Raw genomic sequence first — 26,193 nt, 5'->3', positions numbered from 1 at the left:
CCTGAACACAGATATATAAGCAGCAAGCTCTGATCTGTGTAGTTGCTTCAAAAAATCTTGTTTGTTCTCAGAGGGCTTTCCATTTGGGAAAGGGCAACTGATACCATTCCAATTTTAACTCTGGAAGAGGAACGGAAAATAAAAAAGCTTTAGAGAAGTAAATTTTTGTCCAGACTGTGGAGCCAACTGGGTGTCTTATTCTGGCTTGTCAGGCTGCCTTCTCGTCTGGGGCTCTTTCTGAGTGGTTGACAACTGCATTAACTCTATGAAAATTAAAGCACTTTTGGGTGTGGCCTATGAACAGTGGTCTCCCATGACCATCCTCAGCCACAGTTGTCTCAATGAGTGCCTTACTGACCCGTATAAATGCACCATCTCTTCTCTTTGTCCTTTCACAATCATTGTTTGAAAAGCTTTCCTCTGCTTTTGCCTTAAAAATTACTTTTGAGGTGAAAGGTCCCATTGACTATAAAGGGTATGTGATAATTGCAGGATAGTTGCTGTGTTAGCTGAGATACTGCAGTATTTCTGTAGGACAAAACCCTGCTCCAAGCAGGAGCAGTTCAACTTCTCTCACTCAAACCCCAAAGGCCACGGACAAGGAATTTCCTAAGTTTTCTGCTCAGCAGTGACAGTACTATCTGTGTGGATGCTATTTATTGCACTGTAAATAATAGTTTAATGGACTTGCATGTGATAAAATGCTATTTTGTGCTAGTGTGTGGTTTTCAATAGTATGTCAGAGGATTACTTATGCCTTTTAATTTGCATCATTCAAGAAAGCAATATTTTACAAATGTGGTTATGATATCAAGGGTTTGTGAAGTGAAGGGCAGACAGGCTTTTGCTTGCTCTAAAGATTTCCTGTCTAGTGAATGTAAGTCATAAACATGACAACTATGGGATTTTTTTTGCTATTTCCTCTCCCCCCCCCCCCTTGAGTCAGGCTTCTTTCCTTCTCCTGCATTTGGATCCTCTTAAAAATGATTAGTTTCGGGGCAAAAGGAAAGCATACCAAGTAATCTGGAAGACTTGTCATTTGATAACTAAGTGCTGCTTTTAAAGTGAAACCTGTCTTGTCTTTTCAGCAATGTCTGCTTAGTGGTACTCTTGTTCCAAAATGAGTCATGTTTCAATCCTTGAAAGCCCCACTGTCCTTGACTATCTTTTAAACTTTTTTTTTTTTTTTAATTTGTTTGGGTTATTTTCTTTTGGTTGTTGTCAGGGAGCTGCTGGGATAGCTGAAGAAGCTCTACTTCTTACCTATTGTATCCCAGTTGCTGCACTAATTATTTACAGGGTTACTATCTGACTTGCACTGTAGATGTTGATTCTGTTGTGTGAAAGCCCCTGGTGCCTCCAGGGATCCAAATAAAGGATCTTTTTAAGAGTTAGATGCCACAGACCCTATGCTGTTTGTGATAGCAGTGACTTCAGTTTGGGCAGGATCCACGCCCCCCATTCAGAGCAACAATACTGTATGAAGCCTTTGGCTCATGGAATACATGAAGTGGTTGTTGCTTGGCTCCCCACAGGATAAAAGTCAGATTGGGTTGAACAGAGCTCGTAGACATGTTTCCCCCAGGATTAATGCTCAGCTCTAGCATATACTTATCTGGTCAATAATTACCTGTTAAGGGTGTGGAAAAGGGATGGGAAAGATCATCAACCAGTAGTACACTGGTTTCCTGAGCATTCATGCCATTAGATTTGGACTCAAAGATGCTACGTGGGCAGCGATTGGCCTCTTGGACCTTGGTGCTTCCTGACTGTAAACCTGTCCACCTTGTCCCAGGTCGTGCTGGAGATGACAGTAGTTATTTTAGGGCAGTTCCGGAGGAATCTGTGGGAAAAGATGAGGATTTAGGTAGTGCTGGAAAGAGGTTCTAGAAAAGCATCTGTCTTATACCTATCTACTCATGAGTAACAACAGAGAACCAAAGGTGGGGGGATTATCGCACAAGTTAAGTGATGTCCTGGATGTAACTGCTGCATGACTTCTTTGCTTTTAGAAGTCGTGTTTGTTTGGCACTGAGTAGCTTTAGGAGAGGTGTTTTTAGCTGCTGTGCTTTTGAAATCAGCATGCTAAACCCCCTTGGAATTGCAAGAATATGTGCATATGCAGACAGGTATTGCTTAGATTCAATTGTTATAAAATACACCCTTGGAAAACTCATCTGTGATGGTGTTGGCATGTCCCTCACATTTTGTGAATTTTCAGAAGCTGTCAGGTATTACTGTGTGGGAAGTGTTATAGGGCATTATGGGATAAATCCTGAAATCCTAATTTGGGCCAAACTCCCACTGTTTTCAGTGGGTGGCTTGCTGGCATTAAGACCAAGTACCCCTTAGCTATCGAAGGTGACCTACATGTCTTTTTAAAGTCAAGTAGACTGAGACTTGGTGTCTATATCTTGTATTAGAAATCAAACTGCAGGATTGCAGCCCTTAAAATTTATACATGTGTTTAAGTTTGTGAACAAGAAGTTGGTTAACTAAAAACATATCCCATAACTGTTCTTTAGATTCTTCAGATGCTGGTGAAATGCCAGAGGTCTGGAAACAGAAATTATCTGGTGATTTAGAGCAGTGGATGAAAAAGACTCTCAATCTGTAGGAGAAACACTGATGTTCTGAAAACTCTGCTTTTCATAAATGGAGAAAATATTACCTCTTTTATTTAAAAATGAAAACTTTAAGTTCTTTCAAAATATCAGCACAAATTTATTGAAACACTGTTTGCTCAGATAACTGGGGGTTTTTTTGGTAGGAAAATGTTTCTATGAAATGCCTGCAACTTTTGTCAGTATATTGCTTTCCAGTAAAATTGAATTTAATGTATTTTACAAGTTAATAGTTTGAAATTAGGTACCTGAAGTTCCTGACTGTCACCAAGTAGTTGAGATCATGCACTGTTCTGGCCTCTTCTGTCTATGCAAGAAAGAGGGAAGATGTTGTATTTGTTTTGGGAACACTTAAGAAACCAAACAATATTCCAACACTAAAAAAAAGAAAAATGGGCCAAACCCCTTCAGAAAATGTTGCTGTGCAAACCTTGTCTGTCAGGAAGCTTTCTCAGCTGAAATAAGAGCCCCTTTCCTTCACCTCAGTGGAGCATCACCATTAAAGTTTGACAGCCCATCTTGGTGTCAGCCTTGAATGTTGTGCCAGGGTAGCCTAAGAACTTGCTCAGCTGCAACTGGAGCGCTGAAGCCTACATGGCATTTTCTTCCTTCTGAGCATTTCTCGGATCATAGTGCAGCCGGGGGGGGAGGAGGGGGATGCACCACCATATGCACTTCCCCTTAGATGGTCTCTGCCTTTCATATTTCAAGCTCAGGAGAACTCTCTGTCCCATCATCTGGACTCTAAGAGGAAGGAAGGGTTTTTGCATTCCTCCATGCCCTCTTCACCTTCTGCCATTGGGTTTGCCATCAGGATTGCATACACAGTTCTCTTTTTTTCTTTCTTTTTTTTTTTTTAACTGAAAATGTGTTTCTCGTGCTAACTGAAGAAGCAGAAGCACCTGGAAGGGGTTTTCTTCATGCTCTGTGCTCTGTAACTACCTGAATTGCCTTTCCTTTAAAGAGGTTATTGACTGATTGAAGGAGGGCAGAGCAAACAAGAAGTACTTGCACTTTCCCCCTCCAAGATCACAAATGAGGTCTGTGTGAGATCTGGGACAAGAGCTTGCATCTCCCAAGTACCAGGACTGTACTCCACATGTTAAAATTAATAAAGAGGGTGTTGTAGTACTGATCCAACTCTTCTGCGGATTTTCTGCTCAAGGTTGTTACCACCTCTTTTAATTTGTCTTCATCACTAAACTGGGGCCTTGGATGCTGAGGAGTAAAAACGCTTGCTTCAGACAAGTATTTTGAATGATTTTATGTATCTCTTTCCTTTAAAGCCTCCCTTTCACTTTGTGTGCTTGTAATTGCAGAATTGGTGAGGTTGGTAGGAACCTCTGTGGGTAGTCTAGTCCAACCCCCCACTTAAAGTGGTGGCAGCTGGAACAGTTTGCTCAGGGTCATGTCTAGTGGGGTTTTGAGCATCCCCAAGGATGGAAACTCCATTATTTTTCTGGGCAACTTGTTCTGTGGTTTTGTGTCCATCTCTGCCCCACCTGCACTGAAAAACAGTGTGTCTTTGTTGTGAGGTTTGTTGATCTTACATTTAAATGGATTTTCCTGTATTTCAGTTTGTGCCCATTGACTCTTGTCCTGTTGCTGGATACCGCCAAGAGGAGCCTTGTTCCATCTTCTTTACACCTCCATCAGGTATTTATGCTCATTGATAAGATCCCTCTGAACTTTTTCTTCTGCAGGCTGAAGAGCTCTTTCAGCCTCTCCTCATATGCCGGATACTCCAGTCTCTTAATCATCCTTGTGGACCTTTGCTGGACTCTCACCAGTATGACCGCGTTTCTCTTGTACAGGGGAGGCACGCACTTGTCCCAGCACTCCAGATGTGTCTCACCACCCCTGAGCAGAGGGGAAGGACCCCCTCCCTTGACCTGCTGGTATTTGTTTTTCCTAATGCAGCTCAGATACTGTGCTAGTTGACCTTGTTTGCTACAAAGGTGCTTTGGAGGCTCATGGTCAACTTGGTGTCCACCAGAAATCTCATGTCTTTCTCTGCTTTTTGCTTAGTTTCTTCCAGTTGGTTCCCAGTCCATGCTCCCAAGCATCAGGGCTTTGCATTTTCCTTTGTTGAAATTCACTAGGTTGTGTTGGCCCATTTCTTCACTGTGTCCATATCCCTCTGAGTGGCAGCAGACCCATCTGGTCTGTCAGCCACAGCTCTCAATACTGTATCATCTTCAAGATTCCTGAAAGTGCCCTCTGTGCTGTCACCCGTAATCTTGCCTTTATGAAGAATCCAGGGCCCTGGGTGAAGTGTTTAATGAATCAAATCTTTCCACAGTTCTTGAAAGTACATTGCTGTTCACTTGGGAAAGTCAGACAGAGATGAGGTAGCTTCACTAGCACTAAAGGAACATTAAATACTCTGCCTTGTAGTGAAGGACATCATTATTATTATTTAGGACTTTAATTCCTTGAATCTCTGATACTTCCTGCAGTACCAGCTCATGCCCTTTGCTAACACCATAGCAACCTGCTATAAATGTCCCTATATAATGTGGCTTGTTGACCAAAAGCTGGACAAGGAATGCTTTCTAGGGTAGGAAATCCATGGGGTTGGTAAGAAAAGTGCAATAGAATGAGAGAAAAATCCTATTTTTAATTAATAGTATGACAAAGTGTTTTGTTTTTTTTTTTTTTCTCTCCAAAACTGTACCCCAGAGGCAATAGGGGCATCAACTGAAATTCTCTCAGTGCTTTATCTATATCCCCCTCCCCCAAAAGCTACATCCTAGGCACAGTCTAAACCTCTGGGCTAACAGATGGTGTTGAGAGGGGGAGGGAGGGGAAACAATTTGCATCTAAATAGCTGAAATAAAAAAGGGTCGTGTCCCACAGACCAGCCCCACTCACCTGCTGTTTAAATCCCCCTGAGAAATAGGAAAACGCGCTTAATTTTTTAATGTCTGCGTCAGCTGTACTTACTCTCTCAAGCTTTCTGCCCTAAAAAAAGCTGCAATCCTGTGCATCTTGCTGTATGGATTCTGTTCTGGCCCCAAAACGATGAACTCCTTAAAGATTTGGTTCTTTGAATGCAGTTGACAGCTCTGTCACTATTGTTCAGCCCCCCATCAGGGTGACTGCTACTGTTGGCTATTGTAATTAGTGCAAGCACTAATGATACAGAGAAGGTTCAAACCAAATATTACCTCTTCGGTCAGCTTTCTACTCATATGGCTGCCTGAGTCTGTCTTCAGAGGTGCTCTTGCCATGTGGTCCTGTGGCCTCATGCTGCAATATTCTGTGCTGGGTTTGTGTGTGTAAGTGGGATGGAGTTTGGACAGCCCTAGTGACTACCAAGCTGTAGCCCAGCAGTGATCCTGATCTTGCAGGACTGTGGCATGGCTTGGTGTTGGATGGCTGTGCTTAATCCTGTGGGCATGCAAAGCCAAGTTGTTGTGGCTTTCTGACTCTGTCCTGTGAAAATTTGGCAGGTTCAACTAAAGACCTTGCTGCTTTGGTAGTGATTTTGTTCTGGAGTGTAAAGGTCACTCACCCGCCACTTCTACACATTCTGGGTCTACCCCTCTGTCCAAGCAGCAAGAAGTGAGCTTTTGTCTCCTCAGGCAAACTTTCTTAAGGCTATGGAAAGCCTGTAATAAGGAAAATCTTCTCAGTTCTTCATAATCATGTGCATGTTCACAACATTCAGCCATCCTGCCTTGTCTCCCAACGATATTTGAAGGATGCAGGCAGTAGTAGCGGCAAGAGAGCTTCACAGCTGAAGTTTAGTCTTAGTATGAAATATTAGGATGAGCAAAACCTGTTTCTACCCACCAGTTCCTTCGACTTCTACACTCAAATGCTACAAATAAATAATGTGAAGATAGTCTAAGCGGTTCAGGAACTTTATTACTTTTGTCTGTTGACATCTTCTCCACCTCCCAATAAGCCAGAGGCATTGTTAGTTTCAGTTTGGCAGACTGGAAGGCTCAGCAGGATAAGGAGTGGTGAAGATGGTGTCTGGGGACCCACCACTGTATTCTGTGTGTTGACCTGGTAGAATAAAATGTCTGCAGAGGAGGATTTCTATTTCTGGAATTGCAAGACCTCGAATCTCTTCTTTCTTCAGCACAAGCCTGAGGGGAAATTGTGAGGTTAGCCTTTTCTGAGCTATCCAGCCTTCCCTCTCACAAGTGTCTTAGAAGAGAAAATGGGCTCAAGAAGTATCTTTCTTTTCTTTTCTTGTTTAATTCCCAAGTGTATTTCAGTATAGTGAATGGTAGTGGTTGAATAACCTGTGTGCATGAGGTCAGCATGGATTTGGGCAACAACCTTGTTTATATGCTTCTAGGGAATTGGTTTATTTATTTTATAATTTAATATAGATTGCAGTTAATAGAAACAAGATTTGGTGTGTGGATACTTACAGAAGTAATTGGGCAATGTGCAATACCAAATTAAACGAGTTCAGAGCTGTCTGTTGTACTTTATAACTTTCTACAACTTTTTTTTCTTCTTAGGACTTTATATCACTTTAGGATAATTGTGTTTATAAATGATCATATGATACAGACTATTTGGGAGTAAACAAAATAAGTGAGTAACTTGGGTGGTGCAAATTATCTACACACCTGCACACATACACGTGTGCACACACATGTATGTTTGTATATGCATGTTTATACATCCACACTCTTCTGTACTACAGACCTCTGCCCTGCTCCTTCTCCCAGATTCCCCAGTTCAGTCATACAGGCAGGTAACTGGCTCTGGCAGCTGGGCTGCTTCTGTTTCCTATGAATAAAATTCTTGTTATGCAGCAGGGTCCCATAGACCGTGTAAGAGCAAAACCAGAAATGAGACTATGTTTGAAATATTTCTTTTCTCTGTTTTTAAAAACAAAACTATGTAAATTGTGCAGTTGTAGAAGAGCTGCATATTACTTTTTAACAAAGGAGCCAAAAGGGGAAAATAGGAGGAAATAAGAAATGCTTTCTGATGTGATGTTTGCAGGTAGTTGGGTCAAGAGTGGGAATACTGGATTTCATAGAATCCTAGAATGGTTTGTGTTGGAAGGGACCCTAAAGATCATCTAGTTTCAACCGCCTGTTGTGGAGACTGCCTTCCACTATTATCAGGTTGCTCAAAGCCCCATCTACCCTGGCCTTGAACACTTTCAAGGATGGGATATCCACAGCTTCTTGGGCAGCCTGTTTCAGTGCCTCACCACCCTCATAGGAAAGGATTTCTTCCTAATATCTAATCTAAACTTGCTCTCCTTCAGTTTAAGGTCATTCCCCCTTGTCCTGTCACTCTATGCCCTTGTCAAAAGTCCCTCTCCAGCTCTCTTGTAGCCCCTTCAGGTACTGGAAGTAGCTCTAAGGCCACCCCGGAGTCTTTTCTTCTCCGGGCTGAACAAACACAACTGTCTCAGCTTGTCCATAGCAGAGGTGCTCCAGCCCTCTCAGCATCTTTGTGATCTCCTCTGGACTCACTCCAGCAGGTCCAAGTCCTTCTTATGCTGAGGAGCCCAGAGCTGGATGCAGCACTCTAGGTTGGGTCTTGCCAAAGTGGAGCAGAGAGGGAGAATCACCTTCTTCCACCCGCTGGTCACACTGGTGGGTGACCATGTATGCTGCTTTTATTTTATCAGAGTGTGGAACTAAAATATTAAAAAAAGATGTGCTGGATTGGAACCACACCTAAAGCAATCCATAGCATAATAGAATTATTTGACTGATTTTTAATTAAAATAGAATTCTAACTAGATTGTTTTGAGCATACATACAGCTCTGGTTTGTTGTTGTTGGATATTTACCTTCTAAATTAGAGATACCAATATTCTAATCCACCTTCTCCCTTGGGATACTTTCATTAAAAGAGGATGTGAAATGCTCTGTAAGTGATTTACAGACATGCAGGATGGAAAATGGTCTTTAAAGACATTAGCCAAAACTTAGGTCTTCTCTTTACCTACGATGTTTTGACAGAGAGAATGATGAATTGTTATTTTTCTGTATTTATTTATTTCTCTGTCCTGACAGGTCTTTTAAGTGCTTAGAAATGTAGACTGAGAAAAATGCCAATAATCTCAGCCTTTGAGGAAGGAGCAGTTAACGAATCTCCAGGGAAATACGTAGACTACAGGTGCTCCATGGGGAAGAAAAGGTTAGGAGCCAGTGGAGCAGAGGTTGGAGACAATACATCATCTCAGATCTGAGATGGAAGCTGTCTGCTGATAACATAAGATACTAAAATGACAGAATTGTGGGCTTAATTGCTCAGGGCTATTTTTGAGAGCCCATTTCAAAAAGTCATGATTTGGGATTTGAGCACTTCTATTTAAGATATCTTAGTTCAGCTTTGTCAGAAATAAAGCATTTTTTTTTTGCAGTTTTTTAATTGTCTTTAAGAATTGAAACCCTCAGGGGAAGTTTCACCTGTGGGTATGTAAATTCAAACCATGTTGAAAGTTTAAAGAATATATATTAGGCTCAAATCCAGCTTCTATTTTTAAAGCTAAAAGGGAGCTTACAAAGTAGCAGGCCACAAGTTTAGATGTCTGTTTTATAATATTTTAATAGAACAACAGAGTGCTAAAACTTTGAGGCTTTTGTCAAAGTAGAATAGTTAAGCTCCTCAGATTAAACTAGATAAATATTGAAAAGTGTTCACAGAAGAGTTATTTCCAGCCTCAAGAGACTTTTCTTAAAAATAAAAGCAGCCAAACATGCATATCTTGGGAGGCTGTGAATCAACACCTGTAAATATCAGCAGTACAAGAATAACCAGGAATGTAGGAAAAGGTTGGATAGGACCCTGAGCAACCTGATCTAGTGGGTGGAATTGCTGCCCATGGCAGGGGAGTTGGAATTAGAGGATTTTTAAGGTCTATTCCAACCCAAGCCTTTTCTATGATTCTATGAAAAATCAGGTCAAAGGAAACAATTGAAAGAAAAGTGAAAGAAGCCATACTTGCAAAGAAGACAGTTCACTTAAGCCACTAGGTCATGCTTTGTTCCTTTCCCACAACAAGTGTATGTCACTGCACGGCATCCCTCTGCAAGGAGTGTAAGAACAGGAAAGGGGGAGATAGGGCATTGTGCCACAGTGTGTGTACAAATGTTAGTGTCAGTAAAAAGGAATGCAGCACTTCCATGAGGAAGGTGTAAATACCACAAAGTGGAGGGCACAGAATTGTTTTGAGAAGCGCAGCCCCCAAGCATTCCTCCTGGGTATGCTTAGGGACCACCCCTGAGATTTCAGAAAACTGACTGTCCTGTTGGTATCTTGAGTTTTTTAGCAAACAGATCTGTTACTGTAAAGGTGAGAGGTGAAATTATAGTGTGCTAGCTACAGAATGTAAAGTATCTCATTTTACACTCTCTTACCTTGGATTCACAATAGGTGAGAGAGGTAATGTGGTCAGGTAACCAGAGGTGGGTGCTGAAATGAGAATTGGTTTGAGTGCCTGAACACTGAGGAAACTTTGGGGTTACGGGTAGATAGCAGAAACCTCTACGAGAGTTTGCTGATAGTGAACATCGTTGAATCTTAATTATTGGAATTAGGGAAGGATGATCAGAAAACTGCATCTGGATTTGCTGCATGCTCTCCTAGGGAGGCTAATTCATACACTGATGATCTTAGTGGGAAGTAGCCATGAAACTTGAGCAAGCTGACTTCACCAGTGGGAGGGAGTACTATACTGAACAAAATGCCTTGACTCCTATGGCTTCCTAGAACATCCGTCTTTGGTTGTCATCTTCATTTTGGAAATCTGGTGAGTTTTGGCTAGCACTTAGCAGACGTACAACGTTGTCTATAGAGGTTCTTGGCTTCTCAGTAGTGACCATAAAATGATTTTTAGCATTTTAAGTACACAGAGGATATACAACCCACCTGACAAAGCAGTCTTGAGATGAATAAAACATGAAGACTGGCAATCCATCCATCAGTGAAATCTGAATTCTGCTGAATTTGCAGTTCATATCGTTTCTAATTGTATGATGTAGATGCTTGTCCACTGGGAATTGGATTGAAAGAAGCAAGTCACGTGCTGCAGATGCTGACAGGGCCGTGTGTGGGAGCTTGATCAGGCTGCTGGGTTGGGTTTTGTGTCTGCAGTTGATGTGGCTGCTTCCTGAGAAAGAATGAGTTTTAACTGGGTCTCAGTGAAGATCCATGTGTCCTGCTTACAGTTGCTTGGGTTGTTGTAGCAAGAACACAGGGTAAGAAGATCCATGCGCCAGAAAGACTTGCACAGAGATGTTGAGGAAACCCTTGCCTACTATATCTGGTCTTTTAATTAACTCCCATTCCTAATTACATGGTGCCTTAAAATGGGCCTGCCACTGTAATAAGTGATGGTGTAATATTTCCTTTTGTTCAGTGGTGTAAAAATAGTTCACTTGGCTCATGGGCTTTATTTAACTGAGCGCTAATGCAGACTTGGTTGTAATATATTGCAGAAACAGCAGTTCCTTTGTGCCAGTCCTATGGAGCTTTCTTTTCTCTACTGACATACAGTAAGTATGACTGGAATCTGAGTAAATGATGTGCTAAAAGGCTTGATGGTACTTCCTAAAAACAAACTGCTACTCATTAAATTAAGTGATCGTGATTCTTAATGGACCAGTGAATGCTCTGCAGTCCATTTGGTACAAGTAAGAAAGTCTAGGGACGGTGAGGCCTTTCTACAGTGTACTCACTATGGGTACTCCTGTATGTTCTGGAATTATAAAGTAGGTAGAATAGGGCATTTTGCTAGGTAGCATATAATTATAAACACAGAGCTGATGTTCTACCAGCAAAGGAAGCTCTACTGTGAAAGTTCAATTAGGGGGGAACCCTAGGCTCTTTCATTTTGCCTTGTAACTGAACTACTCTTAAGAACACTACATGTATCACACTTGAAAGAGTAATCATTGCAAACCTGAAGCAGATTTATGTGCAGTTCTCAAATTGCTTGTCTTTATTGATGGTAAATTAGCTTTTGCGGTTCTGGGTGTTTGACAGTGCTTTCCTTCTCTCTTAATTCAGTTTGTCTACTAGTGCAGAGGGAGGGCTCTTCATTCTTCCTCTTTCCCCAACATAGAAGAAGAACCAAAACTTTAATGAAACAATGTGAAACTGAACCAATCTTTACGATTTCCTTTAATTGAAAACTACTGCCAGTATGAAAATCCTGGCTAGCAATTAAGGGAATGTGACAGCTTTGCCAGTCATTACATAAATACTATGGAACACTGGGTTTCCTACTGTCATTAGCTGCAGTGAACACAATGAAGCTATACACAGGAGCGAGCGCTACTCTGATGATAAATGTTTGCATTTCCAATTAGCGCTGAACTGTTGTGGCATTTTCCCTTCAGTCTAATTGAGGCTCTTGGATGGCTTCATCCACTAATGATAATTGGGTTGTCTTCTTGCTCTTTACTTTCCCAGCCACAAAAGAGTTGAATGAGTTAAGAACATTGGTTTCCTCTTTGCAGTGAGGTGTTTTTTCACCTCAGAAAAAAATCACTTTTTAGAGGTTAATACAAACTTTCAGCTGTTTACGTACTGTGGCTTTTTGCTAACCACTGTGTTGCAGTGTCCTCTGTGCCTATGGGATGTTGTTGACTCAATCTGACAATGTTCTAGTTTTATGACATATTTCTTACCCCCACCCCCATTGCTAAATGGCAAATCTCTGCATTTAACAAGCTGCAGTTTTTGTAAATATGTACATGTATTTAAAAGGTGAATACATTGTACTGTGAATTATTCCACATTAGGTGATAGCAGGGCTTAATTCTGTGCCCTCTGCTCTACATTCTCTGGATTGGAAACTTTTGAATGGAAGAATGATTAATGATTTGGCTGCTTTCAGTTGCTGTTGCTGCTAATGTGTAGTCAGGACTCAGAGCCAAGTAACTTAGGTGCAAAGTAGTGGGGGTGTGTTTAACTGTGTGGATTAATATATTTTCTTTATGCTGCATCTGGTCATTTCCTCTGGAACACAGATTTCCTCCAGGAAACCTCTTTATATGGGCTTTGGGTATGCTTTAACATAAGAGGCCTTTATTTTTCCCTCCCTGCTTAGCAAGCTCTGACTCTAGCAACTACTTTGACTGGTGTGGTTGAAGCCCTGCCTTCTTGTGAGCTAAAGCGGAACTGGAGCCAAGGCTGCTCCGTACTGTGCTGGAAAAGGGAGCCTGTCCTGACATTTGCAACAGCACACTTGCTTGTTCAGTCATGTAGCTGGGGGAAGGGAGACAGCACTTCTGGAGATGAGGAAATAAGGAGAATGATTTGTGGGCTGAGAGCTTTTAAAAATGATACTCTTGGTTCTTTCTCTCTCAGCTTGGATTTTTTTTTCCCTTAAATATGGATGCAATTTATTTCTCTTGGGCTGTTTAAAAGCACTGCTAGAAATGGGTAAATGCTCAGTCAAAATGAGGAGGCTGCTACCCAGGGATGGGATTGGCCGGGGCTGATCTCTGCAGCTTTCAAAGCTTGAGTAGTGGAGCACAAGTAAGGTGAGTTCATTGTGTATTCCAGGGACTTGGGCACAGCTGGCACTGATTGTGAAATGGTTATTGTCTGACACTGCCCATTATTTGTGAAACAACCGAAGCTACGTTTTAACATGGCAGTTTAAGCTGGCATTGCCTCTCTGTGGTTTTGGATCCAAGCCTAATGTGATGGAAAGGGCTTGACCTGCCTCTGAGCTACTGAAACCCTCCGCACTGTGGGTTACTGTCGCAGTGGACATGCATGGGCCCACACTGTAGAAACGGATGAACACTGGGCCTTGATTATTTAAAACAAAACAGAAAGAAGCTTCCTTAGCTTGAATGAAAGGAGAACTCTGTTGCTAGGAATCAAGTGGTTATAATTAGTCTGTTCTTCTTTAGAAGCGTATCTGTGCAGTAGGATGGGTTAGCATGTATATCTGCCCAGGGAGAGATTTTGCAGCTCTCCTGCCTGCTGCAGTGATGTCCATGTCCTCCTGCAAAATAGGGGTTAGGGAGCCCCACCTGGCAGTTCTTACATTTAGCCCAAACTGTTGGGGTTAAATGAAAGGCTGTTTTTTTTAAAAGGATCCTCCAGTCTTTTGGATTTTAAAATTCCAACCCATGGAATCCTCCAGCCTTCCTGTTGAGTTGTAACTGGTCAGTCGTCCTTTATTTCTAGCACTATGGAAATAATGCTGGCAGTGGAGCAAGACTGCAACTAGTAGTTGACCATCTGCCATGAGAGTATGTCTCCCTTCCCCCTCCCCACACCCATCCATAGGGCTATAGCAGTGGATACATTATTTTCTAAATGTATACTGATGTTTAGTGATTATTTCATTTAATTTGGCGATTTCTTCTGCATCTTTAGGTGTTGGTAGCACCTGCAGTGGTCTAACAGGAGAGTTTTAAACAGACAGCAGCAAACACTGCTGTTTTGTAACTATTTATTAGAACTTTATGAAAACCTGTTGTTTTGGGTTTTTGTCTTGTTTTAATTCACATGTAAATGCTGGGTCTGGGGTGATGCTTTGCTAGTCCTTGGGGTTTTTTTGTTTAATTGGCACACTGGCACAGTGCTCAGATGTGCAGTCCCTGGCTGGGGGAACAGCTACATGCTACAGTTTCTGAGGGTTTTTTTAATCACCTCTAAATTTGGTGATTGGTCTGTCCTCCCTCGGGGTGTGTATAATGCTGCTGCCTTTTTTGTGACAGCATGTGTTCCAGGTCCCATCTGCTGTCGGGTAGAGGAAGAGGACAACTCTTGCCTCTTTTTCAGGTGGAACATGTGGGGTGCCTTTCCTTCAGTGTGAGACTGGTGTTTGAGACTTAGTCCCACGTAAAGTAATAAAAACCAAATGAGTGGCTTTTCATCCTGTGTCGAAACCCAGCTGGTAAACTCTGGTGTTACTTCTCTGCTGGGATTTGAATGAAAGTGTGACACACAGGGAGGAATCTGCTGCTTGCAATGTATTTGAACAGAGCAGGGGACGGTTTGTGCTCTTTCTCACCAGGGCAGTGCAAAGGGGAAGAAGGAAATTTTAACTGTGTATGTGCACCAGCAATCTCTAGCCATGGGGTGGAAGGATGCAGGGATACTGGTGCAGAGGTAAAGTGCTTGTTCTGATCAGGATCTACTCAATTAAAGGTTAAGACTTTCTGCCTTTTTTGTGGGAAAGACACCTTTTCCTCACCCTGCCAACAACAGAATAATAGCATCTTGGAAAAGTGTGAGATTTCCTTCTGTTAGTAGGCAGAGAGGGAAGAGCAGTTGCTGAACATCTTCCTCTCCCCTCTCTTGTTTAATGTAGTTTATTCATCTGTAAGTTGTAGTCAGTAACTTACAAGTACTGCCTTGCCAGACTGCATGAATTATAGATGGCTCTTTTATGAGTTTCCATGTTGACTCCTGCAATTAGTATGCATTGGACGTAGTTATCTTTATGGCATCTACTGTAGCGTAGGTTTCAACTTCTCTGACTTTTTAATTGCTTTCTGTTTTAGCCATCAGTCATCTGTCTGTCTTGCTAAGGAATGCAAAGACACCTTGATAGAAACTTATAGTTCAGTGTGGAGCAGCAGGTTTGAAATGATGTAGTTAACTGGAAGGAAAAATGACATACACAGAGGATCTCTGTTCTCTCTTTTTTATTTTGTGTGTGTGTGTGTGTTACACAGAGTAGTGCCAGAATGTTTTTTATAGGTTGGGGTCCCACTCTGCTAGGTGAACATCTCAGGAGGCTGTGCCTATGTTAGGGGACTGTGCCTGTGTTACAGTTTACACCTGTAGTTTAGGCATTAACTTCATGATTCACGAGATGTGTAGATGTGGTTCTTGAGAATATAGTTTAGTGGTTAACGCAGTGGTTCTGGGTTAACGCTTGGACGTGATGATTTTAGAGGTCTTTTCCAACCTTAATGATTCTGTGATCATCCTAATACAGATCTTTGCATGTGTGTGTACTCTGAACTGTTGGATGCCCCTGCTAGCACTTGTGCGTGCTGTCTTCTGTTCCGTACCTCTGCTTGCTCTGCCTTGAAATGCCGAGTGATTTCCTAAGTCTCTTGTCCCCTTGTGATGGTTGTCTGTTGCTCTTTCCTGTCTGCAGAAGTGTTTTGTAGGTGTGAAAGGAGAGTTTGTCAGGTTTGCTGTTGGACTCTGTTGAGTCTGGGGCAATCAGATTTAGCTAGTGGGCTTCAAAAGTTGATGGGGAGGGACAGGGAGCATTTGAAGGCCACCATAACTTGACTTACAGCAGTCACAGATTGCAGTATGTAATAAAACCTTCCCTAAGTACTATGTGCTGAAACAGCTTGAACTTTCAGTATTCCCAAACGTCTACAGAAACAATAGTCCTACATCATGGCTTTGCCTTGCTAGTGCTGTCTGCAGGGTTTGGTTTGAGTGCTGGTATTTTAATATGTATAGTAGTTGAGAATAATTGTGTCTGCAACTAAAATGTATTCCCTTGTCTGACTCTGGCTGAAAAGTTCATGTGCTGTTTCCTTCCTTCTGCTGTTCACTTAATCATACTGTGGAAGCATAAGATGGATTTCTCAAAGCAGAGTTGTGCTGGTGTGAAGAAGGAAATAACTCAGTCCAGTGATGCTTTGCATTCCTGTTGGGATGGACTGTGCCGAGCAGAGTGACTCATTTCAGTGGCGTAGCGCTGATATTATGCCCGCTGGTGAAGCAGTTGCCTGGTGCTCTGAATTTGAGCAGCATCTACATGGGGGGAGGCTGTTTGAAACCTACTTACATGTGAATTGGCAGGAGATTATTTTTGGAAGAAGAGAATTTGCACAGCCAGCTAGGCTACAATGAAGGAGACTGCCACCTCTGTCACCACTTGGCATGGCTCTGGGCTCCAGGCTCTGAGCTCTGAGATGTGGGTATAATTCTGTCAGGACAGGGTTTCAGCCGCATACTTTGAAGTCAATAGAAGTTTAATGATGTTGCATTTGGGGATGGACTATGTCTCTCTCACAGTGGGAGGACTCATGTAAGCAGTTTTTTGGATTTCCCTTTAAATATATAGTGGCACAAAGCTTTTGAGAGCCCTCTAGGATAGTGCTGCTATTACAGAGGAAAACTTCTGTGGCACCGGTCTCTTAATTTTGTGGGTCAAAGGATTCTTCTCACCCCTCCATCTCCAAACAGATTAAATAGCTCATGTAACTCCAAACATAAGACTTTGATGAAGAGAAAGGTCTGTGAGTTTGAGCAATGGGGGGAAAATGAGACCATGTTCTGTAGGCTTTGTCTATGCAAAAGTTGTAGTTATCAAATAGGTGTGAAACAATATTGTTTGTTAAACTATGTAACTTTTCAGCAGCTACTTGCTCATTCAGGGAATAATGTAAGATAAACAAGAGTTTGTACTGTCAGTGTTTCTAGCCCTGCGGTAACCCCATAATTCACATATGTGCTATCCTTTCTGACTGAGGGATTTGAAAAAAATGCTCTTATATTGAAGAAACTGAGAGCAGATGTCCCTTTGCACTCAGTTCTGAGAGGGAGGATGCTTGCCATCCAGAGGTTTTTCTTGGTGTCCCTTTTTGGTTTTTTTGCTTATGTTTTTTCCTTTGCCCAGCACTCGGCCAGCCTCTGCCTATAATCTGGTTTCTTCTTTATATTTTTTTTATTCCTCACTTCTTTTTCTCCAGCCTGGAGCTACATACTGCTCTATTTCAGTCTCATGTTGCATCCATTCCCCAACACAAACCTTGTAAAGTAAACAAAGCAAACTTTACTCTGTCCCCTGCTTAGTTTTGTGCCTTAGACAGCATCAAGCATCAATTCTCACCTACTCACCTCTCTGTTCAGTGGGAGAGGGACCCAGAAATGAGTCAGTCTCCATCCCAGTTGTGCCTGCTGCTCCAGGAAGTCTGACTGGTGGGAGAATCTTTGGATGCACCTTTATTCAAACCCCCGTGGGGGTAAACGAGTGTTAGAGCAGAAAATGTGGTGCTGCTCCTGGGGAGGGCTGTTTGGCAGGCACAGAGCTGCTAACATTCATTTTCCTTCAGCTTCCCTGCTTGCAGCATATTCCTAGCACCTTCCCAGCAATTCGCTTTCTCATAGTAAAATAAGATCAATGCAAAGAATGCATCTTTTTTGTGGCACTGCTGGTTATGTCGTTTCAAATGGTTTAGTTGTGCCAGTTCAGTTACAAGCACTGACACTGTGATGTGCAAAGCCCGTCAGCAAGGCCCAGTATCTTCATGTTGCACAAGATGCGTGAGCAGCAGTGGCTGCCAAATTTGTCAGTTGGGTGTTAGTTTAGACTTTTTTCCACTGCTTAGACAGGGAGAGTGTTCATTTGCACCAACCACTTAATGGCTGGCACTCCAGCTGTCACTTAGTTCTGCTCTGTTTTATACTGGAGAATGGCATGAGGCTGAAGCACGAGCAGTGGGGGACGCGCAGGGCTCGTGCTAGAACACACCCAGACAAATACACAGCTGATTTCCCACCACCGCTCCCAAATGCTGAAGCTGTCCCACCATTAAAATCAACACTCCAAAAGCTACTCTGTCATCTAAAATTCCATTACACAGTTATATTGGAAGGAAAGAAGGCTGGGACCAAAGCTTTAAAAAAGTTCCCTGTGCGTGAAGGCTTGCTCAAAGCCTTACAGGCTGTACAACACTGCTGGCCCTCCTGTTGAGGAGTGTGAAGAAACTAGGAATCAGCTAAGTGGAGGAGAAGGTGGAGCTGCAGACCAGCCATGGCTTGGCAGGCAACAGTTATGGAAACTCTGCTTTCAGCAAAGTCTGACACATTGCTGCTGAGTGACTTCCGTGGGGTAGTGTTTGCCTTCCTTAACTCCCCACAGTGGTGAGAGCAGCATGTCTTGCCAGTTACACTGAGCATCAGTAGCTTGACTGAAGATTTTGGCTGGGTGCTGTGTGGTCATAGGATTGTGTTATGGTTGTGGGATCTGTTTGGTGTGTGACTCAGTGTGTTTCCTCCAAACCCATCCTATGGAAAAGCAGCTCCCTGGAAGTCAGCAGTGACCTTGGCTTTGTAACTGGACTTCTCACCTGTGGAGAGCAAGCTACTTCTGACTTTCTGCCACCCCATAATTCTCCCTGAGTGAAACATCTTCCCTTACTGCTTGTGAAATTAGTAAAGCCGTTGAACTGCTTTTTCCACACATACAGAAACTGTTCCTGCTTTGTTCTGCAATTAACTCCCAGCTTACTAGATGAGAATATAGTGCAGATGAATTGCAGTTTCCAGAAGGATCTTGCTGCAGCCAGGCTGTGTCCGGAGTAATGCTGATCTCATTTGGGTGGAACAAGCTAGTTGTTGCAGAATAATCTATTGCTGTTCCCAAGCTTCCGTCTTTAAATCTGCCCAGCAGGGATTATTTACTTACAGATTTAAGTGTGTGTTTGGGATCTAGTTTTGTTTGACTCTCCCAACAGAACAAAATGCTGTCAACTTTCTGGCAATTTGAGTTGCCCCTGAAGTGTGCTGTTATTGCAGGAAGGCCAGGGCTGGCTTGGGACCACTGAGGGCCGTAGCACTACATCTGAGGTGACATGGGTACAGCTCACGGCTTCCTGACCGTCTCTACCTCTGAACCTGTTCAGCAGCTTTGTGGCAAAGGAGCCTGAGCAGCTGCATCAAAACTATGAGTGTAAACTTCAGTCCCTCTGTATCGTGCTGTGCTGGAGACTGATGCAAACCTTCTGATAGAGTTTTTAGGGGAACTGCCATGGATCTGAGAGGTCTTATGAACTCATCAACTTGTTGACTCCTTTCAGGTATCCCTGCCCTTTGCTACCTTGTATTTACTGTTCTGCCTTCCCACCCTGCACTTCTGCTCCATGGTTTGCTTGAGGATTGGCTGTATCCTGAAACAGGCTTTTCTCAGTGATCTAAAATTCAGATGCTTGAACGTAGTCTTGTTAACAGAAAAAAACATTTGGAGCTTGAGTAGAATTTGTTGTGCTGGCACTGAGTTTGTGTTGATATCACCATTCCTGGAAGTGTTGAAAAAGCATGTGGATGTGGCACTTGGGGATATGGTTTAGTGGGGAACACGGCAGTGCTGGTTTAATGATTGGACTCAATGATCTTAGAGGTCTTTTCCAACCTTACAAAGTCTATGATTCTATATGAGGTTACAGGTTAGGCTGCAAATACCTGCTTGTGATTTGACAGTATGTGATTCTAGTTTACAGTAGATAAATAAATAAGGCTTTATTTTCTTTTTCCAATTCCCAGTAACGGCCTCCTCAACTGAAGATGTCTAACAATGGAGTTGAAACGGAAGACAAACCGCCTGCTCCTCCAATGAGAAATACCAGCACTATGATTGGATCAGGAAGCAAAGACCCTGGGACTTTAAACCATGGCTCAAAACCTTTGCCTCCCAACCCAGAAGAAAAGAAAAGGAAGGATCGATTTTACCGATCTATTTTACCAGGAGATAAAAGTACAGTACTTCATCTCTTCTAATAAAGCTTCTGTCTGAATGTTGCTCGGCTTGAATGTAGTTGAGCACTTGATGCTTGGTGATGGTTTAGGTTTTAACAAATGTGGTGTATTTGTTTCCTGCACATCTGTCTTGGTTGTTTTGCAGTATATGAGGTGCTGACTGTAGATTTGTTTTTTTCTAATAATTAATCCTGTCACATTTAATCCATCTCACTTTATTTTCATAAAATCGTAGAATCCTAGAATGGAATGGGTTGAAAGGGACCCTAAATATCATCTAGTTTCAACCCCCCTGCCATGGACAGGGACACCTTCTGCTAGACCAGGTTGATCCAAGCCCCATCCAAGTGGCCTTGAACACTTTCAGGGATGGGGCAGCCACAGCTTCTCTGGGAAACCTATGCCAGTGCCTCACCACCCTCAGTAAAGAAATTCTAATATCTAATCTAGGCATGCCCTCTTTCACTTTGAAGCAATTCTCCCTTGTCCTGTCACTCCATGCCCTTGTCAAAATCCCTCTCCAGGTCTCTTGGAGGCCGCTGTTTCCTGTAGGGGTTTTCCCATAAATTATTAGAACAGTGTCCCTGAAAACTGGGACTAACTCTGGGACTAGCTCTGCTACTTCTTGGCCTGACTTGTATGTAATGGTCTTGAAAATGATAAATTTTTGTGCCAATTACAAAGCTGACATTGGCATTTCCTTTGGTGAGGAGCAAAGGGAGGTCTTTTGCTTGTTTTGTTGTTTTAAACAGCAAATAATTTGAGTTATGCAAGAGTAACACACAATCTCCTGCTAAACCTGTCGTATTTTACTTTATGGCCATTTACCCTGTTCTAATGTTTGGGTCAGGCATTGTCTACTTGCTTTTAAGAATAATCTGTTACTGAAAATTCTTGCACATTTCTTGTGAACTGAAGGAATTTTTTCCCTGTTAAACGGACTGTAACAGATGGAAAAAGAGATAGGAGCTGTGAACTGTACATGAAATTATAATTTTTAAGATCAGGATATTTTAAAAACCCTCTCATGAATCTTTTGAAGTGATGTAAGAAAAGAAAAAAATCTCCATCTCCTAATATATGCTGGTTTCTTTTTATATCTGACCTATTTTTCGGAGTTCTTCTTTCTAATACATCAGCTTTTTTTCTGTATTGCAATGATATCTGGGCACTGGGTAACTAAAGTCAAACCTAGATATCTTCAGCTTCCTGAGCATCAGGAGGGAGGCTGCCTCCTAATTTTTATTAGTGAAAAGACTAAGTGAAATGATAGTTTCACTAATTTTAATAAGCAAGATATAGGATCATTTGCTACAACATATTATGGCATTCATTATTATTATTATTATTATCTGATACTTCGGGCAACTCTGGATTGCTTTACAAATGTGGGATTTTGAACCTGCAGTCCAGAAACCCACGAACTCAATGTTAAAAGTCTGCTGGATTTTGGTTAGAACTTGCTATTATGAGTAAGAATCCTAAAAAGCTGTAGGATTTTTGTGTTGGCTTACTTAAGGGAGTGGGGTTTTAAAATCTCTGGGATCAACTGTTTCAGAGAACGAAGAAATCACCTGAAATTTATAAAAGAGTGAAAGAAGTAGAACCTGAAATGCTAGTTTGAACTGGATTGTAAAGGAGAGCTGCAAAAGTGAATGTTTTGGGTGAAATCAGCTGACAGACTGCCACTGATCTGATGATGCCTATGTTTACTGAAGATTGGCCAACATGGCAGATGCTTCAAGACATCAGAGATTTTCGTTTAGCCAAGCCCAGCAGAGCCTTCTGTTGCAGTACACCTGCCTGAACGCGAACGGTTGCTTCTGTCCTCTAATTCCTGTCAGAAAAAAATATCTGTAACACTGTCACCTTCGCTCCAAATTGATTGATTTTCATCCTGTGAAAACTTCTTCTGATCTCATGATGACAACTATATTCCCAGTGCCTCCTGCTGCTTAAATGTAATGAAATTCTTCGGTGTTCAGACACCTCTCTTTGGTTTGTACCAAAAACACTTTTGATGTTATGTGCTAGTTTGGCTGAACTAAAAGGGAAGTTGCTTTCTGTTCCGTTAAAGGAAAGTAGTTTTAAGCAAATCCATGACCTTTGGATCTTTATCCAGGGAAGCCAGTGAGTTGTGTTTAGCCTCTGCTGGGGTTGCAAAGAGCCTGCGAAGATCTGAAAGGCTTGGCAGTTAATTTTGCTAGCAAAGCTGGCTTTTATGGGCTTTTATGTGGTAGTCGAGAGCTGCTGAAGTTGATGGTGCCAATCCCTTTGGAGAAGTGGTAGCTCTTTGCTCTGAGCAGGGAGTAGTACTGGAGCAGGGAATTTATGAAGGATGTGTGGGAAAGATGGTAAAGGGGTTGTGCTTTATGCAAAAGTGCAGCTCAAATATGTAGAGTCCTGCTGTGGATCAGGTGACAGGCTTACTGAGAGCTTGTGGATCCACATCAGAGGGGAGGCCAACAAGGAGGGACATCTTGAAGGCATCTCTTACAGGTCGCTGGGTCAAGAAGAACAGTTTTACTTGAAGGCACTTTGGAAAGTGTCTCTTCCATTGTGCTACCCCTGTGTATAAGCAGAAGCATCATGTAAAGGACACATGGGGCGTAAATCCAGGCCCTCATACATCTTTGCATGCTTCTGTTGAGCTATACCCCTTGCTAGGCTGCTCTTGAAGTCTTATACTCTGCCTGCAAAATTCAGGATGTAATTTATAGTCCTGACTTCCTCTGTTCCAGCCTAAACCGCAAAACTCATATATAAAAAATACTGGTTTAATACTGGGTGGGTCCTGTCCAAACAGATGCAGTACTGGTGTGACTTGTTGCTTTCAACAGGAGCTGTGAACATCTGAAATTTCTTGGGCTCAGGAGGCTCATCAGTGCCTGGCTGAGGGCATGAAACTGGCTTGAATGGGGCGTGTTTAGCTCCCTTGAGCTTTGCTGAGCTCAGCTGCAGCTTTGCTCAGAGGCAAGGCTTTACCCACAAGGTGACAGTTTGCAGCAACTGGGAGCCCTTTCTGTGGTGATGGAGAGCACGTTACTCCACGTTACGAATGGAGTTATTCATCTCAGTGTGCCTCAGTATGGGCTCACTTCATGGTGAGACATCATGCTTCCTAGGTGTAGCTTAAGTTGCCAGAGCATCATAAGAGAACTTTAAGGGTGGGTCTTGTAACAGCATTGAACATAGGAGGTTTTGAATGAGAAGGTGGTAAGGTGTTTGTGGTGGTGGGTAGGTCTTCTTAAATAGATATATAATTCCTTTTTTCTTTTTTTTTTTAAATTAAGATTCTTCGAGTCTTTTTAATTAATTGGAAGGATAATGCAACCACTTTAAAGGTGGATTAAATGTTTAGCAAGATTGGGAGTGTCTATCTCTTTAGTTCTTTTTACCTTATACCTCCTGCTATGACATAAATAGCAAAAGCAACTGTTTTATTAATGGTTTAATATGTCTAGGCTTTTAGATCTGTCAGATCTGTCCAAATGTAGAAATAAAAAAACACCTAAGACTTGTGTAAAACAACTTAATGCCCTTAAGCTTTTTTAGGAATATATTCAAATTTACTGTGTCAGTCACCCTGGAATGGTCCAAATGTGGGTGTTTATCAGCCGTGCAGCACTCCTGAATAGTGCTGCTGGTAGAGATGCCCTTTTCTTCCTCACCTGATCCATGGGCTTCTAGGCTGAGATGGCACCTTAGCCTTTGGCTTGGAGGAATGGACTGATCCTGTAGGCAGACCTCTGATGCATCTCTTTTCCTCTTGCTTTCCATCCACCACTAGTGCATGTAGGCCTCTGTGCTGCAGATGCTCACCATCTGCTAACCAGCAGATGTTTCTGTCTCCTCCCTTCTCCATGATGGCTCCTCCAGCATGGCTCCTTTTTCTTCTGCTTTTCCCTTGGCAACTCTGTTGCTCTTCTGTGATTCAGCTTCCCCCATCGCCTTTGTTTGAAAGTGGGATCAAAAACAATCTGTTCCATCTTCGTGTCCCAAGTGGAGCATCTGATCCTTTTCTTTCTCCAGAATTACTCTGTGCAACTGTGACTGTAGTGATAGAAAGAGCAGTGCCAGAGCTGGCCCTGAAAGAAATGGGATTCAGTCCTTAGGGGCAAGCCCTGACCCACTCTGTGCAACTAACCACAGCAGTGTCTTAAAGAATTGCTATATTGAGCATTAGCCTCACAGGCTTCTGAAATACTGGGGTTTGGTATTCATGTTGCCAAAAATGCACCGGGGAATGTCAGCCACGAAATAGATTCTGTTTGACTTTGGATAAAAAAGGTAGCAGCTGGGAAACATAAGTGGTTTAGTCACCTTCTCCTGGCTCTGCTGATTTTATAACTGCAAGTAGCTGCAAAACTGAGTAGAATGTGCTTCTTCCTTAAACTCATCTCAATTTTTTGAATACAATAAATATTAAAAGGAAGGTGGAATCCTTAATACATTGTGAATATGCATGAACTTAATCCAAAGCATAATGATAATCCTGTTTGAAGACCTAAGTTTAAAATTTGCAGGGTGCATCTGCTTTGATATATTTCCTTTCCTGTTTCTTTTTGACTTCTGCTCCTCACCTGCTGGATTCTGCTGTCTTGCTCATGTCTTCAAAGCTTGTTATTAAAACCACCTTTGGTTCATTTTGTGAGCAGAAAATACAAGTGGTTTTGCTCATATAAGATTTTGTAGCAGAAGCACAGATGTTATATTTAGTTTTCTTCATAAACTCTGTTGTGAGGAAATAGGATGAAGAAAGCAATTTATAAGCAGTACTTGTAGTTAATTTTGTCCCTGGCTTTATATGAGAAGCAGGTGTATGTTTAACAGCACATAATATTTTTTAAAAAAAAGTTGCTTAAAACAATGTGTTCAAAACTGCCTGGCATCCAGTTACTGCCCCTGTAGAGCTTTTGACTCTGACCTGTATAAGTTCAAATGAATATTTTACATAAATAGCTCTCATGCTATTGAGTCTAGACATACTAGTTGACACTTTACATACCCAAAATATCAGTTTCCTTCTTTATGCTTGTCCTGTGTTACAGGACTTTTATTTTTGTTGTTTGCTCACTGTGGCTGCTCTTAAGCGAGGAAACAAAGTTTTTAAACTTGCTGTTTGTCTGCTCCAGATCGAAATCCTATGACTAGCAAAAGGTATGTGGGGGTGTGATTGTGTAGGTGAATTGGAAGCTATTGGAGATTTTAATTCTTGATGGATTTATGGATTTTTTTTTTGTTGTTTTTGTCTCTTCCAGCCAATAAGAAGAAAGAGAAAGAGCGGCCGGAGATCTCCCTCCCTTCAGACTTCGAACACACAATTCATGTGGGGTTTGATGCAGTCACGGGAGAATTCACAGTGAGTGAATCTGGAGGAAAAGAGAACTATGTGGTTTAGCTTGTTGCTGGGAGGAGCCAGGACCCATTAATCTTTTATACAATAATGCTGGAAAGGCTATTACCATTGTCTAGTTTGATGTCCTTTGAAACACATCTGCAGAGGTTACCCGCTAATTCATGCTGAGAGACTGTCAAACTTGGCACATCCCCCAGAGCCCTGGCTGCCAGCAAACTTTTCCTTTCCTGTTTTTTTGGCTGTTGTGGTCAGCAAAACATGGTATATCTCTCCTCCCTTCCCCTCTCTTCCCCTCCTTTCCTCTTCTAGAGCTGAAATACTCTACTGAAAACTACAGCATAGCCTGTGTCCCCCAGGTGGGGCTCTGAGAGTTTCCCTTTGGGAGACACACAGATGTTTATAACTACTTACGACAGGACATATATGTGCTAAATGTCAGATGCTTTTCTGTGCCGAGTTGTTGTTTGTTTTTTTTATTGACGCGCAAAATACTATAAAGACAGAGTCATATTTCCCCATATTATTATTCCTCTTATTTGGTTATGAGATAGTATATCATAGCAGAGGAAGTTGTTTGTGAGCAAGGTATTTTAAGCTGTCTGTAATGTGCTGCTTTTTCAGGGACTTTGCTCCCCTACCCTGAATCACAGGTACAGCTTTGTTTTGCATGGCAGCCTCTAGACTTGCCCATGTTACCCTACACGTGCCAGTGAGGCATGACCTGGCTCTTGTATCCAGTCATCCTTTTGAACAGGGAGGATAACTTTATTGCTAAAGGATCCCAGTCCCTTG

At 42.2% G+C, this 26,193-nt stretch overlaps 1 protein-coding gene across 8 annotated transcripts in view; it reads left to right on the top strand.

Moving 5' to 3' along the window:
• Window positions 1–26,193, top strand: part of PAK1 (p21 (RAC1) activated kinase 1) — an 89,202-nt gene that overhangs the window by 36,052 nt on the left and 26,957 nt on the right. For 6 of the 8 annotated variants that reach the window (XM_064644855.1, XM_064644859.1, XM_064644852.1 and 3 more), the window contains exons 2-3: window positions 19,830–20,040; window positions 25,304–25,404. In XM_064644855.1, the coding sequence (XP_064500925.1) occupies window positions 19,851–20,040; window positions 25,304–25,404 (291 nt within the window). In that variant the 5' untranslated portion in view covers window positions 19,830–19,850. Of the gene's footprint in view, window positions 1–4,201; window positions 4,281–13,088; window positions 13,112–19,829; window positions 20,041–25,303; window positions 25,405–26,193 lie in introns of those variants that run through there. The other 2 variants (XM_064644854.1, XM_064644857.1) reach the window with 2 other exon arrangements.

Source organism: Pseudopipra pipra, chromosome 2 (genome assembly GCF_036250125.1).
Source record: "Pseudopipra pipra isolate bDixPip1 chromosome 2, bDixPip1.hap1, whole genome shotgun sequence".
NCBI classification, from domain to species: Eukaryota; Metazoa; Chordata; class Aves; order Passeriformes; family Pipridae; genus Pseudopipra; species Pseudopipra pipra.
The sequence above is the reverse complement of the archived record's forward strand: the minus strand, read 5'-3'. Positions and strand labels throughout refer to the sequence as shown.